The 17,525-nt window shown below is 42.6% G+C and overlaps 1 protein-coding gene across 1 annotated transcript in view; it reads left to right on the top strand.

Annotated features, from left to right (window-relative positions):
- KCTD5 (potassium channel tetramerization domain containing 5) overlaps window positions 1-17,525 on the top strand; it is a 50,398-nt gene that overhangs the window by 8,906 nt on the left and 23,967 nt on the right. The window contains exons 2-4 of the mRNA XM_024215578.3: window positions 8,913-9,021; window positions 10,882-10,973; window positions 12,520-12,615. Of these exons, the coding sequence (XP_024071346.2) occupies window positions 8,913-9,021; window positions 10,882-10,973; window positions 12,520-12,615 (297 nt within the window). The remainder of the gene's footprint in view (window positions 1-8,912; window positions 9,022-10,881; window positions 10,974-12,519; window positions 12,616-17,525) is intronic.

The following is a 17,525-nucleotide window of genomic DNA, read 5'->3' as shown; positions in this document are numbered from 1 at the left end:
CCCCCCCCCCCCCCCCCCCGCGCTTGGCTAACTGCAGGGAAGGATTTCTTTTCAGCCACAGGCAAACAGCCCAGTAGGAACGGCCACCTCTGTCCCCTTAATTAAATTCCCGTATTTCAACCAGGTTACCATGAGCGATATCACTCTCCTGAGGATTACACAGCGAGATAAAGAACGGATGTTGCTTGAATGCCAGCAAACACTGGGACCATACGCTGCCAGGCTTTGTCATGCAATGATACCAGATTACTTGCTGCAAGCATGGCGTGGTCAAGTGTCCTACCATGGAGGACGGAATAAGGCTGCACTGCCCAGAAACCTTGTGGCAAGGCTTTTGGAGTACCTCCAGGAGAGCTTCATGGAGATGTCCCTGGAGGATTTCCGCTCCATCCCCAGACACGTTAACAGACTTTTCCAGTAGCTGTACTGGCCGTGAATGAATCCCAAGTCCTCAGGGCAAAGTAATCATTAAAAAACACTTGCTTTTAAAACAAGTTTTATATTTTAAAAGGTAAACTCACCTGAGGTCCCTTCCATGGGGTCATGGTCTTGGATACTGACTTGGGAGGGTTGGGAGGGTACTTCAGTCAGGCTGAGAAAAAGATCCTGGCTGTTGGGGAGAACGGAGTGCTGGGTGCTCTCCGCAAGCTCGTCCTCCTCCTCCTCTTCCCCATCCGCAGAATCCTCAGGTGTAGCTGATGAGATTATCCCCGCCTCGGAATCCACGGTCAGAAGTGGGGTAGTGGTGGCGGCCCCCCCTAGAACTGCATGCAGCTCGGCGTAGAAGCGGCATGTCCGTGGCTCTGACCCGGAGCGACCGTTTGCCTCCTTTGTTTTTTGATAGGCTTGTCTGAGCTCCTTGACTTTCACGCGTCACTGATCTGAGTCCCTATTGTGGCCTCTCTCCATCATGCCCTTGGAGATTTTTTCAAAAGTTTTGGCATTTCGTCTTTTCGAACGAAGTTCTGCTAGCTCTGAATCCTCTCCCCATATAGCGATCAGATCCAGTACCTCCCGTACGGTCCATGCTGGTGCTCTTTTTCGATTATCGGCCTGCATGGTTACCTGTGCTGATGAGCTATCTGTGGTCACCTGTGCGCTCCACGCTGGGCAAACAGGAAATAAAATTCAAATGTTCGCGGGGCTTTTCCTGTCTACCTGGCCAGTGCATCCGAGTTCAGATTGCTGTCCAGAGCGGTCACAATGGTGCACTGTGGGATAGCTCCCGGAGGCCAATGCCATCGAATTGCAGCCACACTAACCCTAATTCAAAATGACAATATCGATTTTGGCGCTACTCCGCTCGTCGGGGTGGAGTACAGAAATCGATTTTAAGAGCCCTTTATTTCGAAATAAATGGCTTTGTTGTGTGGACGGGTGCAGAGTTAATTCGATTTAACGCTGCTAAATCCGAATTAAAGTCATAGTGTAGACCAGGCCTCAGAGGCAAGTTCTTAGTCTTTCCCCACCATATTGTACTAACCCCAGTGAAATCAGCTTCTAAGCCTACCAAAGCACGTCTGCCCCTTAAAAGTTGATTCCAAATTCTCAGGTAATTAAGAGCATGTTCCTGTGGAAGAGGCTATAGGCTACAATCCAAACAACTCTTCTTCCCTAGAGGGTGTGGTAACACATATCATTGGTGTCACCCTGGAAAGGCTAAATCCTTCCCAGACTTGCTCACCAGAGTTGTGAATGCACTCGGTTTGATGCTTCCAGCTGTCAAGAAAAGACTTGTAGATTAGTTGGCATCTTGGAACTGAATTTACTGGTCAGATTGGCTGCAGTCATGAAGGCTTTGTGGACATTGGACAAGGATTTACAAGTAGCACTAGTCTCAATCGTGACAGCTTGTTGGAAGGCAGATGGATTACACTAAGTCTCTCCTGAAGGGCTTTTTTTTCTTTTCTGAAACAAATGAAAAATTGGAGGTTGGAAAATTGCATAAAATGACCCCAAGTAATAGATGGGTCAGAGTGAAAAACCACCCTGGCAAGATGGATCCTCTGCACCAGATGTCAGATTCCTCTGTCACCTCTGCTGGCTCTATATGACACTAGTGAACCCCTATTTTACTAACCAATTGGAGACACAGGAGTTCATAAAATAAAAAGTTCATGAAATTGAACATTTCAAAATTACAGGAGGTTAAATGCATAAGTTGCAGTATGGTGTCCTGCGTCGCTTTGTTCTTTTTCAGACTACTGCAAATTTATTTCCAGTGCATTGAAGATATTGGATGAGAAATAAAGGTCAATTTTTTTCTTCATCTTCACTTTTGTTATGTGATTTTCCCCAACCCTGATGGAGAAAATCTGTATAACTGGTTGTTTGTAAGACTGGTGTCCATCATATCGAGGTTGTACTGTAATATTCTGACAAGATCCCCTTTTATTGAACCATCGTCCTGAGGCGCTTAAGGAAGTGGGTGGAAGACTTGATGCCTGATTTATAAAAAGCAGAGGCATTCATTAAAATCTGCTTGTGATGCCTCAGGCACACAGCCACTTGGGGACAGTAGTGACTACAGACCAACAGATGAGCTGGCTGTCTAAAGTGTTCTGGTTTGTCCATAAAAGGTGCAAGATAACCCATTTGAAGTGGCCTAGATTTCTTTAGTGTCTGCACAGACGAGACACGGGAGAAATTAAAGAATTCAAAGTCAAGGTTGAGATCCCAGGCCCTTTATTGACAGCCCTTCAAAAGAAAAGCACCATTCAAATACCAGAAGTTGTCTCAGCCTTCTTATTTCAGTGGGCAGACATCCAGATCCTGTAGGCAGAAGCACAGATCATCATCTATGACCTCATGGCCCTCTTCCTTTTCCAAACAGAATGTTTAAAGGTGCACTTGATCCCTGAACCAATTATTGTGGATATGTTTTTCTCAACTCCCACTTCCGTATTTGGAGACCACTGTTTGTCTTTGAGGTGACGTGGAGTTGATAATTCCTCCAGTACGGTACCACTCCATACCCCAAAACTATCAACTTCCCTGTCCATCTCACAGCAACAGCAAAAGGATGAAAACACCTTTTACATTTTGGTTCAATAGAATAGGGGTCTCAATATGTTGGGATCAAGTATCAGAGGGGTAGCCATGTTAGTCTGGATCTGTAAAAAGCAACAGAGTCTCCTGTGGCACCTTATAGACTAACAGACGTATTGGAGCATAAACTTTCGTGGGTGAATACCCACTTCGTCAGATGCATGTGGTGGAAATTTCCAGAGGCAGGTATAAATATGCAGGCCAGAATCATTCTGGAGATAACGAGGTCAGTTCAATCAGGGAGGATGAGGCCCTCTTCTAGGAGTTGAGGTGTGAAAACCAAGGGAGGAGAAACTGCTTTTGTATTTGGCTAGCCATTCACAGTCTTTGTTTAATCCTGAGCTGATGGTGTCAAATTTGCAAATGAACTGAAGTTCAGCAGTTTCTCTTTGAAATCTGGTCCTGAAGTTTTTTTGCTGCAGTATGGCTACCTTTAAATCTGCTATTGTGTGTCCAGGGAGGTTGAAGTGTTCTCCTACAGGTTTTTGTATATTGCAATTCCTAATATCTGTCTTGTGTCCATTAATCCTTTTACGTAGGGATTATCCAGTTTGGCCGATGTACATAGCAGAGGGGCATTGCTGGCACATGATGGCGTATATTACTTTTGGTGGATGTGCAGGTGAATGAACTGGTGATGTTGTGGCTGATCTGGTTAGGGCCTGTGATGGTGTCGCTGGTGTAAATATGTGGGCAGAGTTGGCATCGAGGTTTGTTGCATGGATTGGTTCCTGAGTTAGAGTTACTATGGTGCGGTGTATGGTTGTTGGTGAGAATATGCTTAAGGTTGGCGGGTTGTCTGTGGGCGAGGACTGGCCTGCCTCCCAAGGCCTGTGAAAGCGAGGGGTCGTTGTCCAGGATGGGTTGTAGATCACTGATGATGTGTTGGAGAGGTTTTAGTTGAGGACTGTAGGTGATGGCCAGTGGAGTTCTGTTGGCAACTCTTTGTTGCTTAATATGTTGGGATTTGATTCCCATTTATTTTTTATCCCAGAGATGACAAGGGTTTTTACCCCCTTTCTTGACTTGAGAGCACTCAGCATATTTATTCATGAGTTCATGTTCAGCTTGAGGACCTTAGCCCCAGTAACTGCATTTTTAAAGCCATGGGGTTGGTTTGTATCTCTAAACTTCAGTTTTTACTCTCATATATCCATCAGGCCAGCCTGCAGGAAGAATCTTTGCTTCTCTATCAGAGGATCAGCAGCAGCACAAAGTTCTACTAATTGGCTTTTCTACCACATACTGTACCCAGGGCATTTATCAAGTGCAGCTCAATTGAGAGAATAGGAAAAATGCAAATGTTGTCAGTCCTCTCCCTAATCCAATCCTTAGGTCTAAGGATAAACCAAGATCCACTTTCACTCCATTTGCTGTTTGGGGGAGTGGCTATTTGTAATGTGGTAACCAGTGTGCTAGGTGCCATACAAACACACATGAGGACACAGTTCCTTTCCTGAGGAGCGATAAGATCCCAGTTCTATAGGGTAGCTGTTGTACAACTTCAAAAATACTGAGTGCTAGCAATTCCCAGGGAGGTCATTGACTTCAAAAGGAACTGCTGGGTAACCAGGCCACTCATTTAGCCCCCTTAATAGAAAATCTTCACATGCAAAGTAGCCTTATGACTGTAGCTGTTATCTTTAACTCTTGCATTTCCTGACTTTCATTTTACTCTACAACTTTGTTGCATTAAGCTTTTTATTATAATTAATAATTGATATCTTTTGGCACTAGTACAGTACAGTCAGGATCAGAACCCCATTGTGCTGGGCAGTGTATTAACTCACAGGGAGAAATAGGGAAGATTAAGAGATGACTTGATCATAGTCTAAAAATATCTACATGAGGAACAAATATTTAGAAATGAACACAATCCAATGGCTGAAAGCTGAAGCTAGGCAAATTCGGACTGGAAATGAGGCATACATTTTTGACAGTGAGGGTAATTAACCATTGGAACAATTTATCAAGGGTTATGGTGGATTATCCATCACTGACAGTTTTTAAATCAACACTGTATATTTTCCTAAAAGATATGCTCTAATTCAGGCAGGAATAACTCAGGGAAGTCTTCTGGCCTGTGTTACACTGGAGGACAGACTAGATTATCACAATTATCCCTTCTGGCTTTTTAGTTTATGAAGAGTGACTATCATCAATTTTAATCATTATTTAAATCAGCAAGCAGAAAACCTTTGTTAAATCACTGATTTTAAACATGTTCTGCGTTTGTACCTTTTAGTTATTTTCCTAAAGAAAAGTTGAGCCTCATAACCATTAAAACAAGCTGATTTGAAATAAATACAGCCTTTACGCTGAATTTGGTGCTTCTTTTTGCAAACCAGGAGGATACAGTATATTTATACACATTTATTTAAGCACTTACATAGTTTAACTTAAATTTATTCAAATTCTTAGTTTTTATAGCTACACCTCTTAATGTTTTTAATTTAATTTAAATGATTTTAATAGACTAGAGTTAGGCCTTAAAATAAATTTGATATTGACAATCTAATTTTAAATAGGTTTGCTTTTAACAAATCTGTATTCAAATTAAATTCAACAATTTAAAAAAAAAAATCATAAATTTTTTGATCCATCCTGAGTGAGGATGACAACAGTTGGAACAAACTTTGTAGATCCGAAACCTGAGGGATTATAGATGCTATAAAAATCACGGTTGACGTACATAGAAAGGCCTACAAACAGTAAATCTTGCTGTATTGTACTAGTTGAATTAAAATGAACTTTACATGTTATTTTAATCCCTTCACTTTTGCTATTAGTTTAACTCCTCTCCTGACTATTCTTGCCAAATTGTCCCTAAGGAGATTTGTCCCTCTTCCACTGAGGTGGAGGCCATCCAAGCTATACAGCCCCCTCTCCCCATGGACGATGAACCAATGTTCCACAAAACTGAAGCCCTCCAAACTCATGAGGTTTTTAATTCTATATCATTGTTGGTGTGCTTATTATCTGTATGTATGTCTAATCACTAAGCTCTTGGTCTCGATGATGTATTGTGGCAATGAGTTCCAAAGACTATGCATTGTGTAGGTTGTTGTTTTTTTAAAGTGCTCCCTCTTATCATTTTAAAACTTTCTCCCTGATGGTTTCGTGCCCCCCCCTTGTATTGAGTGAGAGTGAATACTTACCTGCTCTACCGTCTATACACCATCTATAACACATACCATGATCATGTCCTATTTTAGTCAATTTAATTTTTATTGGGCATGTTTATAGCTTGCTGTTACTCATTCATCAGATGTTTCTCTTGGATTTTATTAATATGGATAAGTTTTATCTAAATGCATACCGGTTTTGTTAACCTCACCATGCTGCTTAAAGCATTGGAGCTGTCTGCTGACTTGGGAAAGCAACACCACATTGATCACATGGATTCATATTTGGGATGCTATCTTTTAAAATGGAAACTTAAATTCTGGAAGTATTGATTCAGGCCTCCGTAGTCCTCTGACTGAGAATAAGAACATAAGAACGGCCATACTGGGCCAGATCAAAGGTCCATCTAGCCCAGTATCCTGTCTTCCGACAGTGGCCAATGCCAGGTGCCCCAGAGGGAATGAACAGAACAGGGAATCATCAAGTGATGCATCCTCTGCCGCCCGTTCCCAGCTTCTGGCAAACAGAGGCTAGGGACACCATCCCTGCCCATCCTGGCTAATAGCCATTGATGGACCGATCCTCCATGAACTGATCTAGTTCTTTTTAGACCCCTGTTATAGTCAATGTTTCCTAATGTCTCTGCAAGTGAAATTCTCAAGCTTTGTTCGCTATCCCACAGAACACTACAGGCCATACTGTAAACATTTAATCCAAACATTAATTATAGGCTGGTGACCTGGTCCTCATGGGACTACATGGATCATAGGCCACATCGTTCAGATTGCTCCCTGAATGTAGTTCACAAGCAACCTTTCCTCAGTCTACCCCATGTACCTGAAAAAGGCTGGAAGGAGGGGTTTTAGATATATCGTCCTACAACAAAAGATTAAACTGCTCTATTGTAAATTATATATGCAGTTAAAGGCCTGGGGGGGGGGAGGGTTTGTTTTTCGTTCCCACACTACTCCGGGGGGAATTCTGCACCAAAAAATTAAAAATTCTCCCATTCAGTCAGGCATATCTGTCCCTGTCCCCTTTTGTCCCTGCATCCCCCTCACGTTCAGCCCCTGGCTCAAATCTGTCAGCTCCTTTGCCCCTACCCAAGTCTGTCCCCCCCACACTAGTCCTGAACTTCAGTCTATGTGACCTCCCCCCAGCAACCGCGTGTGCCCTGTTTTGTCCGTCCTTTTATCCTGTGCCTCCTCACCTGGCCTCTACCCTCTTCCTCTCTATAATTGGCTGCTCCTAGTGGGCGGAAGCTGTAATTGCAGCACCTCCAGCATAATGTATTGGGGGGGGTTCTACAGGAGACATGAATTCTGCGCTTGCGCAGTGGCGCAGAATTCCCCCAGGAGTACTACTAGTAGGGTTCTCTCTGTGGTTAAGTTTGAACAAAGGAAATGAGTTCATGTTGGTACCATTTCTAGCCTTTGTTGTTCTGTTTCTTTGAGCTACTAGAGCAACATTCTGGCTTTCAAGCATTGCTTTTTAACCTCAACTGATATTTTATTTTAACTTTGAAAAGTTTGAGTGTTTTATACCTACAGTGATCTTATGTTTGTCAGTGTGAACTTTTAACTCTGATTTTAATTCTTTTTGTCTCTCAGTGGAGGAGGAACCAGTGAGATTAAAGGGACTGTCTTAACCGTGACAAGTCCCTAATGCAGCGTTTCTCAAATGTGGCCATCAGGGGCTTTTTGTGTGGCCACAGTCTTCTGGGTGGTGAGGCAGGGGGCAAAGCAGTGGCCCCTCCCCCAGGGCTGCCAGCAGGGGTTGGGCCCTGTCCCCCTCTGGAGCCACAAACACTGGAGGAGCAGGCAGGCGGTGGGGCTTGGGCTTCAGCCCTGCGGTGGCAGGCAGCTGGCGCGAGCTGTATGGCAGCAGGCTTTAAGCCCTGACCCCAGGCTCAGGGTTTCAGACTCTAGCTGTGGGGCCACGTGATACAGCCCCAGTGACTACCGGCTCCCTCCCTCCGCCCACACACACGCATCGCCCCTGGCCCCACTGCATCCTCCGGCCTCAGTCCCTGGCTGCGCAGCTGCAGGGCTCGGTCTCCAGACTCCCCTCCCCCCATCACTCCTGACCCCCAGCTGCCTCCATACCCACCTTCCCATCCAGGGCTTAATTTGTCCCCCAGCTTGCCAGGGCTGAGTAAGTCTGTTCTGAAAAGTGATATTTGTATGTTTGTTAATATCACTTTTCACTGCCTCCCTGCTAGCTAGCAAGTCTGCTGCTGTGAAAAGTGATATTAACAAAATACAAATATCACTTTTCACAGAAACAGACTTACTAACTATCAAGGCTTAAACAAATAAGCAACCAAAAAAAAGCAAAAGAAACAACAACAAAACATGTTGGGACAAGAACATGGAAAACACTTTATTTGTTTCAATTCTGTTTAGGTCCAGTGAAGAACAGAGAAAACTACATTATTTTTATTATTGAGTCTGTGGAAAAAACCCAACATAAATAAATTACAATGATATGGACATATGTATGTGCATATTTATTTGTTTTTCCTTAAGTAATTGAGTATTTTAGGAAAAATTGTCACAGCAGCCACCAGCGCTAGTTGGTGGCTACACTCTGAGGCCACCAAAACATTTCTTGTGAGAACCCTGCTCTAATGTAACGTAACTGGGTAACTGTAGATCTGACTGAGCACACCAGTCTATTGGGCATTTAATCCACTGAGTTTTCTTGGCTGCTTTTTTTTTTTTTTTTTTTTTTAACAGGATGAAACAGGTGCCTATTTAATAGACAGAGACCCGACCTACTTTGGGCCAGTACTGAACTATCTCCGACATGGAAAACTCGTTATTAACAAGGACCTAGCTGAGGAAGGTAGGACTTAAACCTAATCCCTTGTTTACTGTCCTCTTTCTCAATATTGTAATTGCTGTGAAAACCACAAAAGAGAAGTGGGCTTGCCTGTAGAAGGAAGGTTTTATTAAATCAATTTCCATTTTCATCCTTTGAGTTACACTGCAGACAAATCTCTACAGCATTGTACCCTGCCTCAGACAAAACTGAGTAGCTTAAGGTTGGTTAGAGCTGTCCACAGACCTGAGTTTGATTCTTGACCTCACACCGTGAACTGGAAACACTGTTAGGAGGCGCACATTCAGTCTTGGTAGTTAGGTGCCTTGTATCACTTAACAGTGACAGCCCTACCTCTTTCCTACTGTACTGATGGTCTTGGAAGAAAGACCCTTCCAGTATTCTTAAGGATAGCTGTGAAATGAGGTGTTGAAGATGTAAAGCAAGAAAAAAACAGTGAGGGCTGGGATCTTCTGAGATGCGGACTACACCAGTTAGGGGACACTCTTTCTGAATCCACTCCTTCATGGGCCCCGATTCATATCCATGTGATGGGATGCAACCTGGACTGTGGCACTGCTGTGCCCTCTGTCCTCCCAACTTGGGGTATCACGCTCTCACTGTGATGCTGTGTCAAACCATACAACTCTGACTGGCACTGCAATTAACAGACACCCACAGGCAGGGGCACTCCCAACTGTGTTACATGAATGATCTCCCAGCCACTAATGTACCATCAATACAGAGGCTCCAGTCAATTCTCCCAAGTCTTGCACACCAGAACTGTATGGTCTTGGACTGGTCAGAAATAGTCACAGAAGTTAGAAAATGTATATCATCTGTCTATCCCCAAGAGGGGGCCACTGCAGAATTGTTCTGTCTCCCTTCTAGGAATTTGTCCCAGTCTAGTGTTAAGTATCCTAAGCAATGGGATTCCCATCACCTCCTTTGAAAGCTATTCTACTTTTCATCTCATTACTTTTAATTACCTGATGATAGTATTTGCACTTGCCAGAAATTAAGTCCTTCACCAACAGGGGCAATTCTAAGCTTCCCTGTGAATTTTCTGGTATCATCCAGGTTAACCAGTTGTGCATGCATTGATTGAATCTTATGTTATTGAAACTAAATAGAGAGGAGATGGGAGGACTGAGAGATGATACAAAAGGAAACTAGAGAGGTTAGGAACATGAGTAGGAAATAACCAAATTTAAACTTGGGAAAATATTGTGAAACACACATGCTCAATATGAGGCAGAAAGCAGAGAATGCTGAAAGTGAGAATGGTCAGCACTCTGTGGTGTTGGCAGCCAAGAAAAAAGGCCTCTGTGAGCAACTTTGGGGCATAAGACAATCTCTAACTAATGGCAGTTAGGAAGAAGCTTTCCCTGTGGCCTGGTTATTCCATAGCTGCCTTCTGCAGAATTTTTGGACCTTTCTCTGAAGCAACTGGGACTGTTCACAGACTGGATTTAGATGAACCCTGGTCTGATCTGGAATGACATTTATTGTGTTTCTGTGTTTAAGGGATACTCTATTAGAAACTCAACTTTTTTTATTGGGACATTTCTAAAAGTGTGTGTGTCGCTTTAAAAACACTTCATTAATTATGTTTGCTCTTTGAGCCTAGAATAAGTTCCCTGAAATGGCCTTGTAAAGTTTTTCTGGGTTTGGTTCTAGGACAGTTCTTCAGAATGAATTAAACCTTGAATTACAGGTGAGTGAAGGAAGTCAGACCCATTCATCTTGTTCAAGCAGCTGCTCATGAAGCAAACTGTTTCCCATGCAGTGAAGGAGATCCTCCCAGAAACTGGCTAGGAATCCTTGGCCTGCAGTCTTTAGTTACACTATCTTTTCAAGCATAATTGTTTCTTCTCATACCAGGTGTACTGGAAGAAGCTGAATTCTACAACATCACATCACTAATAAAATTGGTAAAGGACAAAATAAGAGAGAGAGACAGCAAAATCTCACAGGTGAGGCGCTTTCCTAACGCACCTTCCTAATTCTGACATAAGAAGTGAAACTGGTTCTTGTTAATGTCAGTCATTCACACCCCTGCTGATGTTGAGTGGGTGCTTTTTTCACTCACCATTTCCCTAACAAGATTTGGGACTGTGGCTGTCTGCATAGTGGCTTCAGCTCTGCTGACTAAGGCCGTGGCTACACTCGAAACTTCAAAGCGCTGCCGCGGGAGCGCTCTCACAGCAGCGCTTTGAAGTGCGAGTGTGGTCGCGCGCCAGCACCAGGAGAGAGCTCTCCCAGCGCTGCAGGTACTCCACCTCCACGAGGGGATTAGCTTACAGCGCTGGGAGCGCGGCTCCTCCCCCTTCACTTCACACGCTGCGTCCTGGCTCCTCCCCCCTTCCTGCCCTCCCTTCTAAACGCCGCAAGCCAGCTGATTGCTGCGTTCGGAAGGCAGGGGAGGGAGGGGGGATGCGCGCCGAGTCCTCGCTCCTGCCCCCTGCCTGGGGCAATCAGCTGGCTTGCGGCATTTGGGAGGGAGGGGGGAGGAGCGAGGCCTTGGCACAGGCTCTCCCCCTCCCCCCACCTCCTGCCCGGGGCAATCAGCTGGCTTGTGGCATTCAAGGCTTGAGGCAGGGGAGGGAGGGTGAGCCTGCGCGCCGAGTCCTTGCTCCTCCTCCTCCCCCTTCCCTCCTGCCTCCAAAACGCCGCAAGCCAACTGATTGCCGCGGGCAGGAGGCAGGGGGAGGAGGGGGAAGGCGCTGATCCAGGGGGTCTGCCAGCAGATGGGAGGCACTGGGGGGAGGGGGGTGTAGGGAGACTGCCAGCTGTGGAGAAAGCAGACAGCCAAACAACGTAAGAGTGGAGCATAGCACAACTTTAAATGAGTATGTTCCCTAGTTGATCAGCAACGAAACAACATTAAGCAGGGCGACTTTAAGTGAGGAGTTACTGTACTTGTGAGCTGGGCTCTGCCAGGTCCAGCAGCCCCTACTGGCAGCCAACATCTCTGCAGCCCATTTCTTGTGGGAAGGAAATTCTGTACACACAACATTAATTTCTGCAAAATTCTGCATTGCACAGTGGCGCAGTATTCCCCCAGAAGTAGGTACTTTCAAAGGGGTATCGTTCTCTAGGATACCACTGATTTTTGTAGTTTCAGGAGTTTTAGTGCCTGAAATGTTTGTGAAATGTTTCAAGTCTTAATAAGATTATTCTGAAAGGGTAATGAATGGACAAAATCTGAACAAGCAAAAGAAAATGCATCACTTCCAAAAAGTGTTCCTTTATGTACGTTATGTTGGGCCGTGTAACTGGAATGCTATTGGCTGGAGACTCTGGTCTCAGTTAAGAACTGAGAGGAAGAACATTGCAAACGCTTCATTAGATGCCAAAAGTACCAAACCCAGTGACTTAGCTAGAGCCCCCACTGATCCTCTGGTGTTCAGAATGTCTTTGTTGCTTAATATCTTTTTAAAGGAATGAGGAAATCCCAGCAATAGTACGCACTGTTGAATACTCCATGCTGTATTGAGTGTCTGATGTTTCTTCCTTAAGGTGCCAGTCAAACACGTGTACAGGGTGCTGCAGTGTCAGGAGGAGGAGCTCACCCAAATGGTCTCCACCATGTCAGATGGCTGGAAATTTGAACAGGTAACAAGATAAACAGAGGACTTCATTGATTTGTCTTGATATAAACTGCCGAGTCACGTTCATGATGAGAAATTTTAAAGTTTTATGTATTAGAAACTGTTTTCTATATACATGCCTTAAAGAAATTTAATGATTATTGAGGAGTGAATTGCTCAAGAGATTGGGAATGGAATTCATATTGAAATCTGCATGCCAATTTGTAACTGAAAATTAATGTTCTAGTTCTTCAGTCATCTCAATTCAATTCTCGTATATGTAGATGTCTGCATCACACAGCTCTTATGAGTTTATACTAGTGATGAGCATGGTACAAATCTTCTGGTGAAAGGGATTAGATGTTTCTTGTGCCCTACAGATGGCCCTTCCAGAACAGGGCTGAGACACACTTGAGGGAACAATATGGGGGAACCTTTTAATGCAACTGCCTTGGCCGTGTTAACGTCTAAGGATAAAAATGACAGCTTTGGAAACCAGAGCTCTCATATGGCACTTTTCATAAGCATTAAAACAATCTACCTAGTTAATCTGCTAAAAATTATTAGTACTGTACATTGTAGGAACAGTTCTGGACATCAAAATACCAGATAAGGTATGAGTCTGTTCCTTGCTTTGAAATCTGAACTGCTTCTATGTTTGTACTAAGCACACTGTTAGCACCTAATAAATCAAAACAGTGGTGCAAAAGAATGGAGGTGAACTCCATGAATGTTTTCTGTTCTTGTTCTGCTTAGGACAAATAAGCTTAATTTGCACGGCCTACAAATAACTTTCTGTAGTGCACTTTAGAGTCAGTAACACATTTTAAAGGTTGCAGTGTGACCTTTCTCTGAGGAAACACCTCACCCTGCAGGACCATAACTGGTCACTACATCTACCAGTAGTGGAGCAATGTAACTCAACCCCAGAGTGAGATTTGTGTGCTTAAGAAACAGCTTTCTTGGTGACTGGTCTACAGCTCTGGGAATTCACTTCTGGAAGAGATCCAGATGACTACAAATCTTAGTGCCATTTAAGTAAATGTAAAACCTACTTTAACTCAACCTTCCCTCAATAACAGTCATATTTAAAAAACAAAATGAGCCCTAAAAGCAGTAGGAAGATGAGAGGACATTTTGTGTTCACTCTTTTTGCAAGGTGTTCGGATCACCCAGTTTGGTGGCCATGATGAAAAAAATCTAGGTAAACTTGCACAGATGACTTCTCATGATTCAGTTCTCCAGTTCAAGTGATAAGGATCCTCTCTGCAGCCCAGATACTGAAGATATACCTGCTAGATTTCACTTGATCCAAAGTTCCCTGGACATTCTTCTTTGTAGGAAGTTGGTTTCTGGTTTCTTGCAGAAAGAGTCTTTTCTCTTTGAAGGAGAAGAGGATATTACAGCTTCCACTTTACCTCTCCATTCTTTGGGACTAGCATGCTTGAACACTGGTGCATTTTGCAGTTACATTGTCAAAGAATTAATATTTCCTTCTGAATTAGGCATTCTTTGGGAAATGCCATTGGTTTTAAATTCCCTGCTTTTTAATTCATTTTTTCTCTTCTCCACGATGTTTTGGATGTGTGGTTTAAGGTTGATTGACACAACAGGTGTGCAATCTGTCATCCAGTTACCCAAGTTTCCCACCAGCACATAGTTGGCCCTTGGCAGGATTCTCTGTTGATTGCATTGCAGATCTGCTGTTAGCAGAAACCCTCCAGTTGCAGTGTGATTCTAACATTCTCTAGGTCTCCCTTTGAGCTTTTTATCTCCAAGAGGGAATACAGTGGTGATGGTGTGACCTTTTTCTGAGAAATCCCTTTGACCCTTCAGTGCAATCTCTCTCTCCTCTGAGATGGTACCCAGCCCAATATGCAATATGCCCTGTGGTGTACAGTAAGAACCATGCACAGTTATCTACTTCTCCAGGGTCATACTCTTCCTGTGGGTTGGGATCCCATCTAGCTCTGCACCTGATCGATAGTTGATCAATGGGTCAAAGATATTTCCTCTTCACTTAACATGCTTGAAAAGGTATCTTAAAATATCATCCTAATGCTGATAATCAAAGGGGGAGAGAGAATGGTCAGACTTCTGGGCCAGTTACAGGGACTGGTGAATCTAAAGATGCTCAACTACTATTGAGCGAAAGCAGTGCTAGCAAACCACATTTCTACATTAGTTCACATTCCACAAACTACCTCTAGGAATTGTTTTCCAGTAGAGCAAAGTACTTGGAAGTGTCTATTGGTGCATTTCTTTGTGACCTGTCTTTTGATGGAGATTCATTCTCCATGCTGAAACTTTTATCCATTAGGCGAGATGTGAATTTGTCCCAGTCTGTTGGGTTTTAAAAGATCTCTCTGAATGTTGAGTTTTTCTTGTGACTTGTACTACTGAAGGATCAGTAGTACACATATTAACTTCCAACCCTTTCCCTAGCACAGAAGTAATGTGGTTTTGTACTGCTGAATTACCTTCCTGTTTCTTTAAACATACAAGTGGAGAGAATGATTTAGCAAGAATGACTTAATTTCCACCTCTGGAAGAACACAGAAACCAAATATTTATCATCCAATGCAAAATGAGAAACTTTATAAATAATTTTGCATTGTCCATACTCTTTCTGTTTAAGCTGTGTCCATCATACAAATTAGCAATAAATACAGTCTGAAATCTGGTCCAATAGTGCCTTCTTAAGTAGATTGACTATACAAAGTCAGTATTTAACTGTTTCCCTCAAAATTATTCACATAATATAAACTGTAAAGTAAATTACATCCTCTATCAGAGCTTTGGACCAGCACCTCTCATTGGTATTATCTTAAATGAGTATGTAATTTGAATAGTCACCTGCTTATCCCACAGTAGCTTGTATCTAGCTCTTCAAATTTAATCTAAAGCCATAATCCAGGGGTTCTCAAACTGGGGGTTGGAACCCCTCAGGGGATTGTGAGGTTATTACATGGGGAGGTCGCGAGCTGTGAGGCTCCACCCCAAACCCCGCTTTGTATCCAGCATTTATAATGGTGTTAAATATATAAAAAAGTGTTATTAATTTATAAGGGAGGTCGCACTCAGAGGCTTGCTGTGTGAAAGGGGTCACCAGTACAAAAAGTTTGAAAACCACTGCCATAATCCTTGTCAAGTGCACTGGCATGCATATGCTTTCACATGGATTGAGTGTTGCAGAACATTATGAAGACAATTCATCCAACGAGAAACTACAAAATTTAACTGAAAACATCCTGAACTTCAGCATTTTTAAATTCTTGCTATTTATGGGCCTAGTATTTTTGAGTATTTTTGAGTGACTTCATGGAAGCAAGCTTGGCCCCACTGTGTAAGAGAGTTCCTTCTTGGTGCTTTGTAAAATTAACCTTTTTAAAATTGACTCATATCCTTATAAGTAAAAGGAAAAAGAGTATAAATATTTTATATATTTCCTCGGGAACATATATTGGATTACCAATGCTGTTCCCTTGTAATAAGAAGAATTTCTCCCATAACTTTTCTATCCCTACATCCAGTAAGTGTTTACTGACTTATTGCATTCAGACTTTTTGATAAGAAATTGGCATTTCCCTTCAAATCATAACTGGCTTTGTAACCACCTGCAAGAATTTTAAATATATTACATAGGATTCTATTCTGGGGACTAAAAAAACTGTTGCTTTCATATCTGCACAATACAAATAATTACACTGTGTTTGAGTAGCAAGTGAATACACAGGAGCCTCTCTGTTGTTTGTACAGTTCAGATGATAGTGTTATACTCCAGCATTACAAAGGTGTGTGTTTTTTTTTTTTTTTTGTTTTTTTGTTTTTGGTTTTTTTTTTTTGCTGATTGATTGTTGCAGCTTGTCAGTATAGGTTCCCCGTATGGCTGTGGCCGGGCCCAGCAGTCAGAGTTTCTGCTGATAGTGTCACGGGAAGTGAAAGGGGAGGAGAGACACTTCCAGAAATGCTGCAGTGAGGTGTGTCATACCATTCCTTTCACCCTCACACCAATATGCATGGCCACCTTGCGTTTCTGCTGCTTTCAGATCATTCTGCTTTCTTCCTGGGTGTGCAGCACTTGGTAGTTCTGTGTGTAGTTGTCGTGACTAGCTTTTATTCTATACTCATGACACTTCATTACACATTATAAATGTTCATCTTGTAAAAAGCTGTAAACACTAGTTAACTGTCCAGACTTTTGATTCAGGGAATTTTCTTAGCAAACATTTTAGGAACAGATATCACTTTTATTTTTTTCTCTTCCTCCAAGTTAACAGCCCCTCTCCTGGTAATTGCAAATAAATATATTAGGTCAAATAATCATGTAAATTTTGAACACCATGAACTCTAGCAGAACACAGTTTCATTAAAGTGTTCTCAGGGACGCTTTTATACTGTTGATTTGTTCTTAGTCTTCCAACTTGAATTTATCATCCATGAAATAACCAGCTGAGTTTTGACTCCAGAACCTCATATTGGAGGTTGATGTACAAACCAGAAAAAATATTGCTTATTTTTCAAGTGAGTGGATAAGCATTCAGTGCCAGGAGCTGGAAACATCTTGTTTTTATGTTGATGATTAAATATACAATGTGTGTGTGTGTGTGTGTGTGTGTATATATTCTAGATGGAGATAATACAGAATAATAATCAATAATTTCACTCTTCTAAATTCTCTCTGCTTTCCTCTATGCAAAACACATCTTCCAGAACGTAGCTTCATTTTACAATATTTCCTCACAAGCAAGCAGTTAAGAAGGATTTGGTTCTTTACCCTAGTACACAACCATTCATTGCTAATTATGCTACATTGTAACTCATTTTTACCTAAAAATGACAAACTGCTTCATTTGCTATGACCAGAACCCTGTATATCAGATTACATGGCTGCATAAATTGCCACACAATTTCAGGTTATTTTTAAATTTTTTA

The sequence above is a fragment of the Terrapene carolina genome, unplaced genomic scaffold (assembly GCF_002925995.2).
Source record: "Terrapene carolina triunguis isolate 2854851 unplaced genomic scaffold, T_m_triunguis-2.0 Scaffold93, whole genome shotgun sequence".
NCBI lineage: Eukaryota > Metazoa > Chordata > Testudines > Emydidae > Terrapene > Terrapene triunguis.
This window is presented reverse-complemented; position numbering and strand designations above follow the sequence as displayed.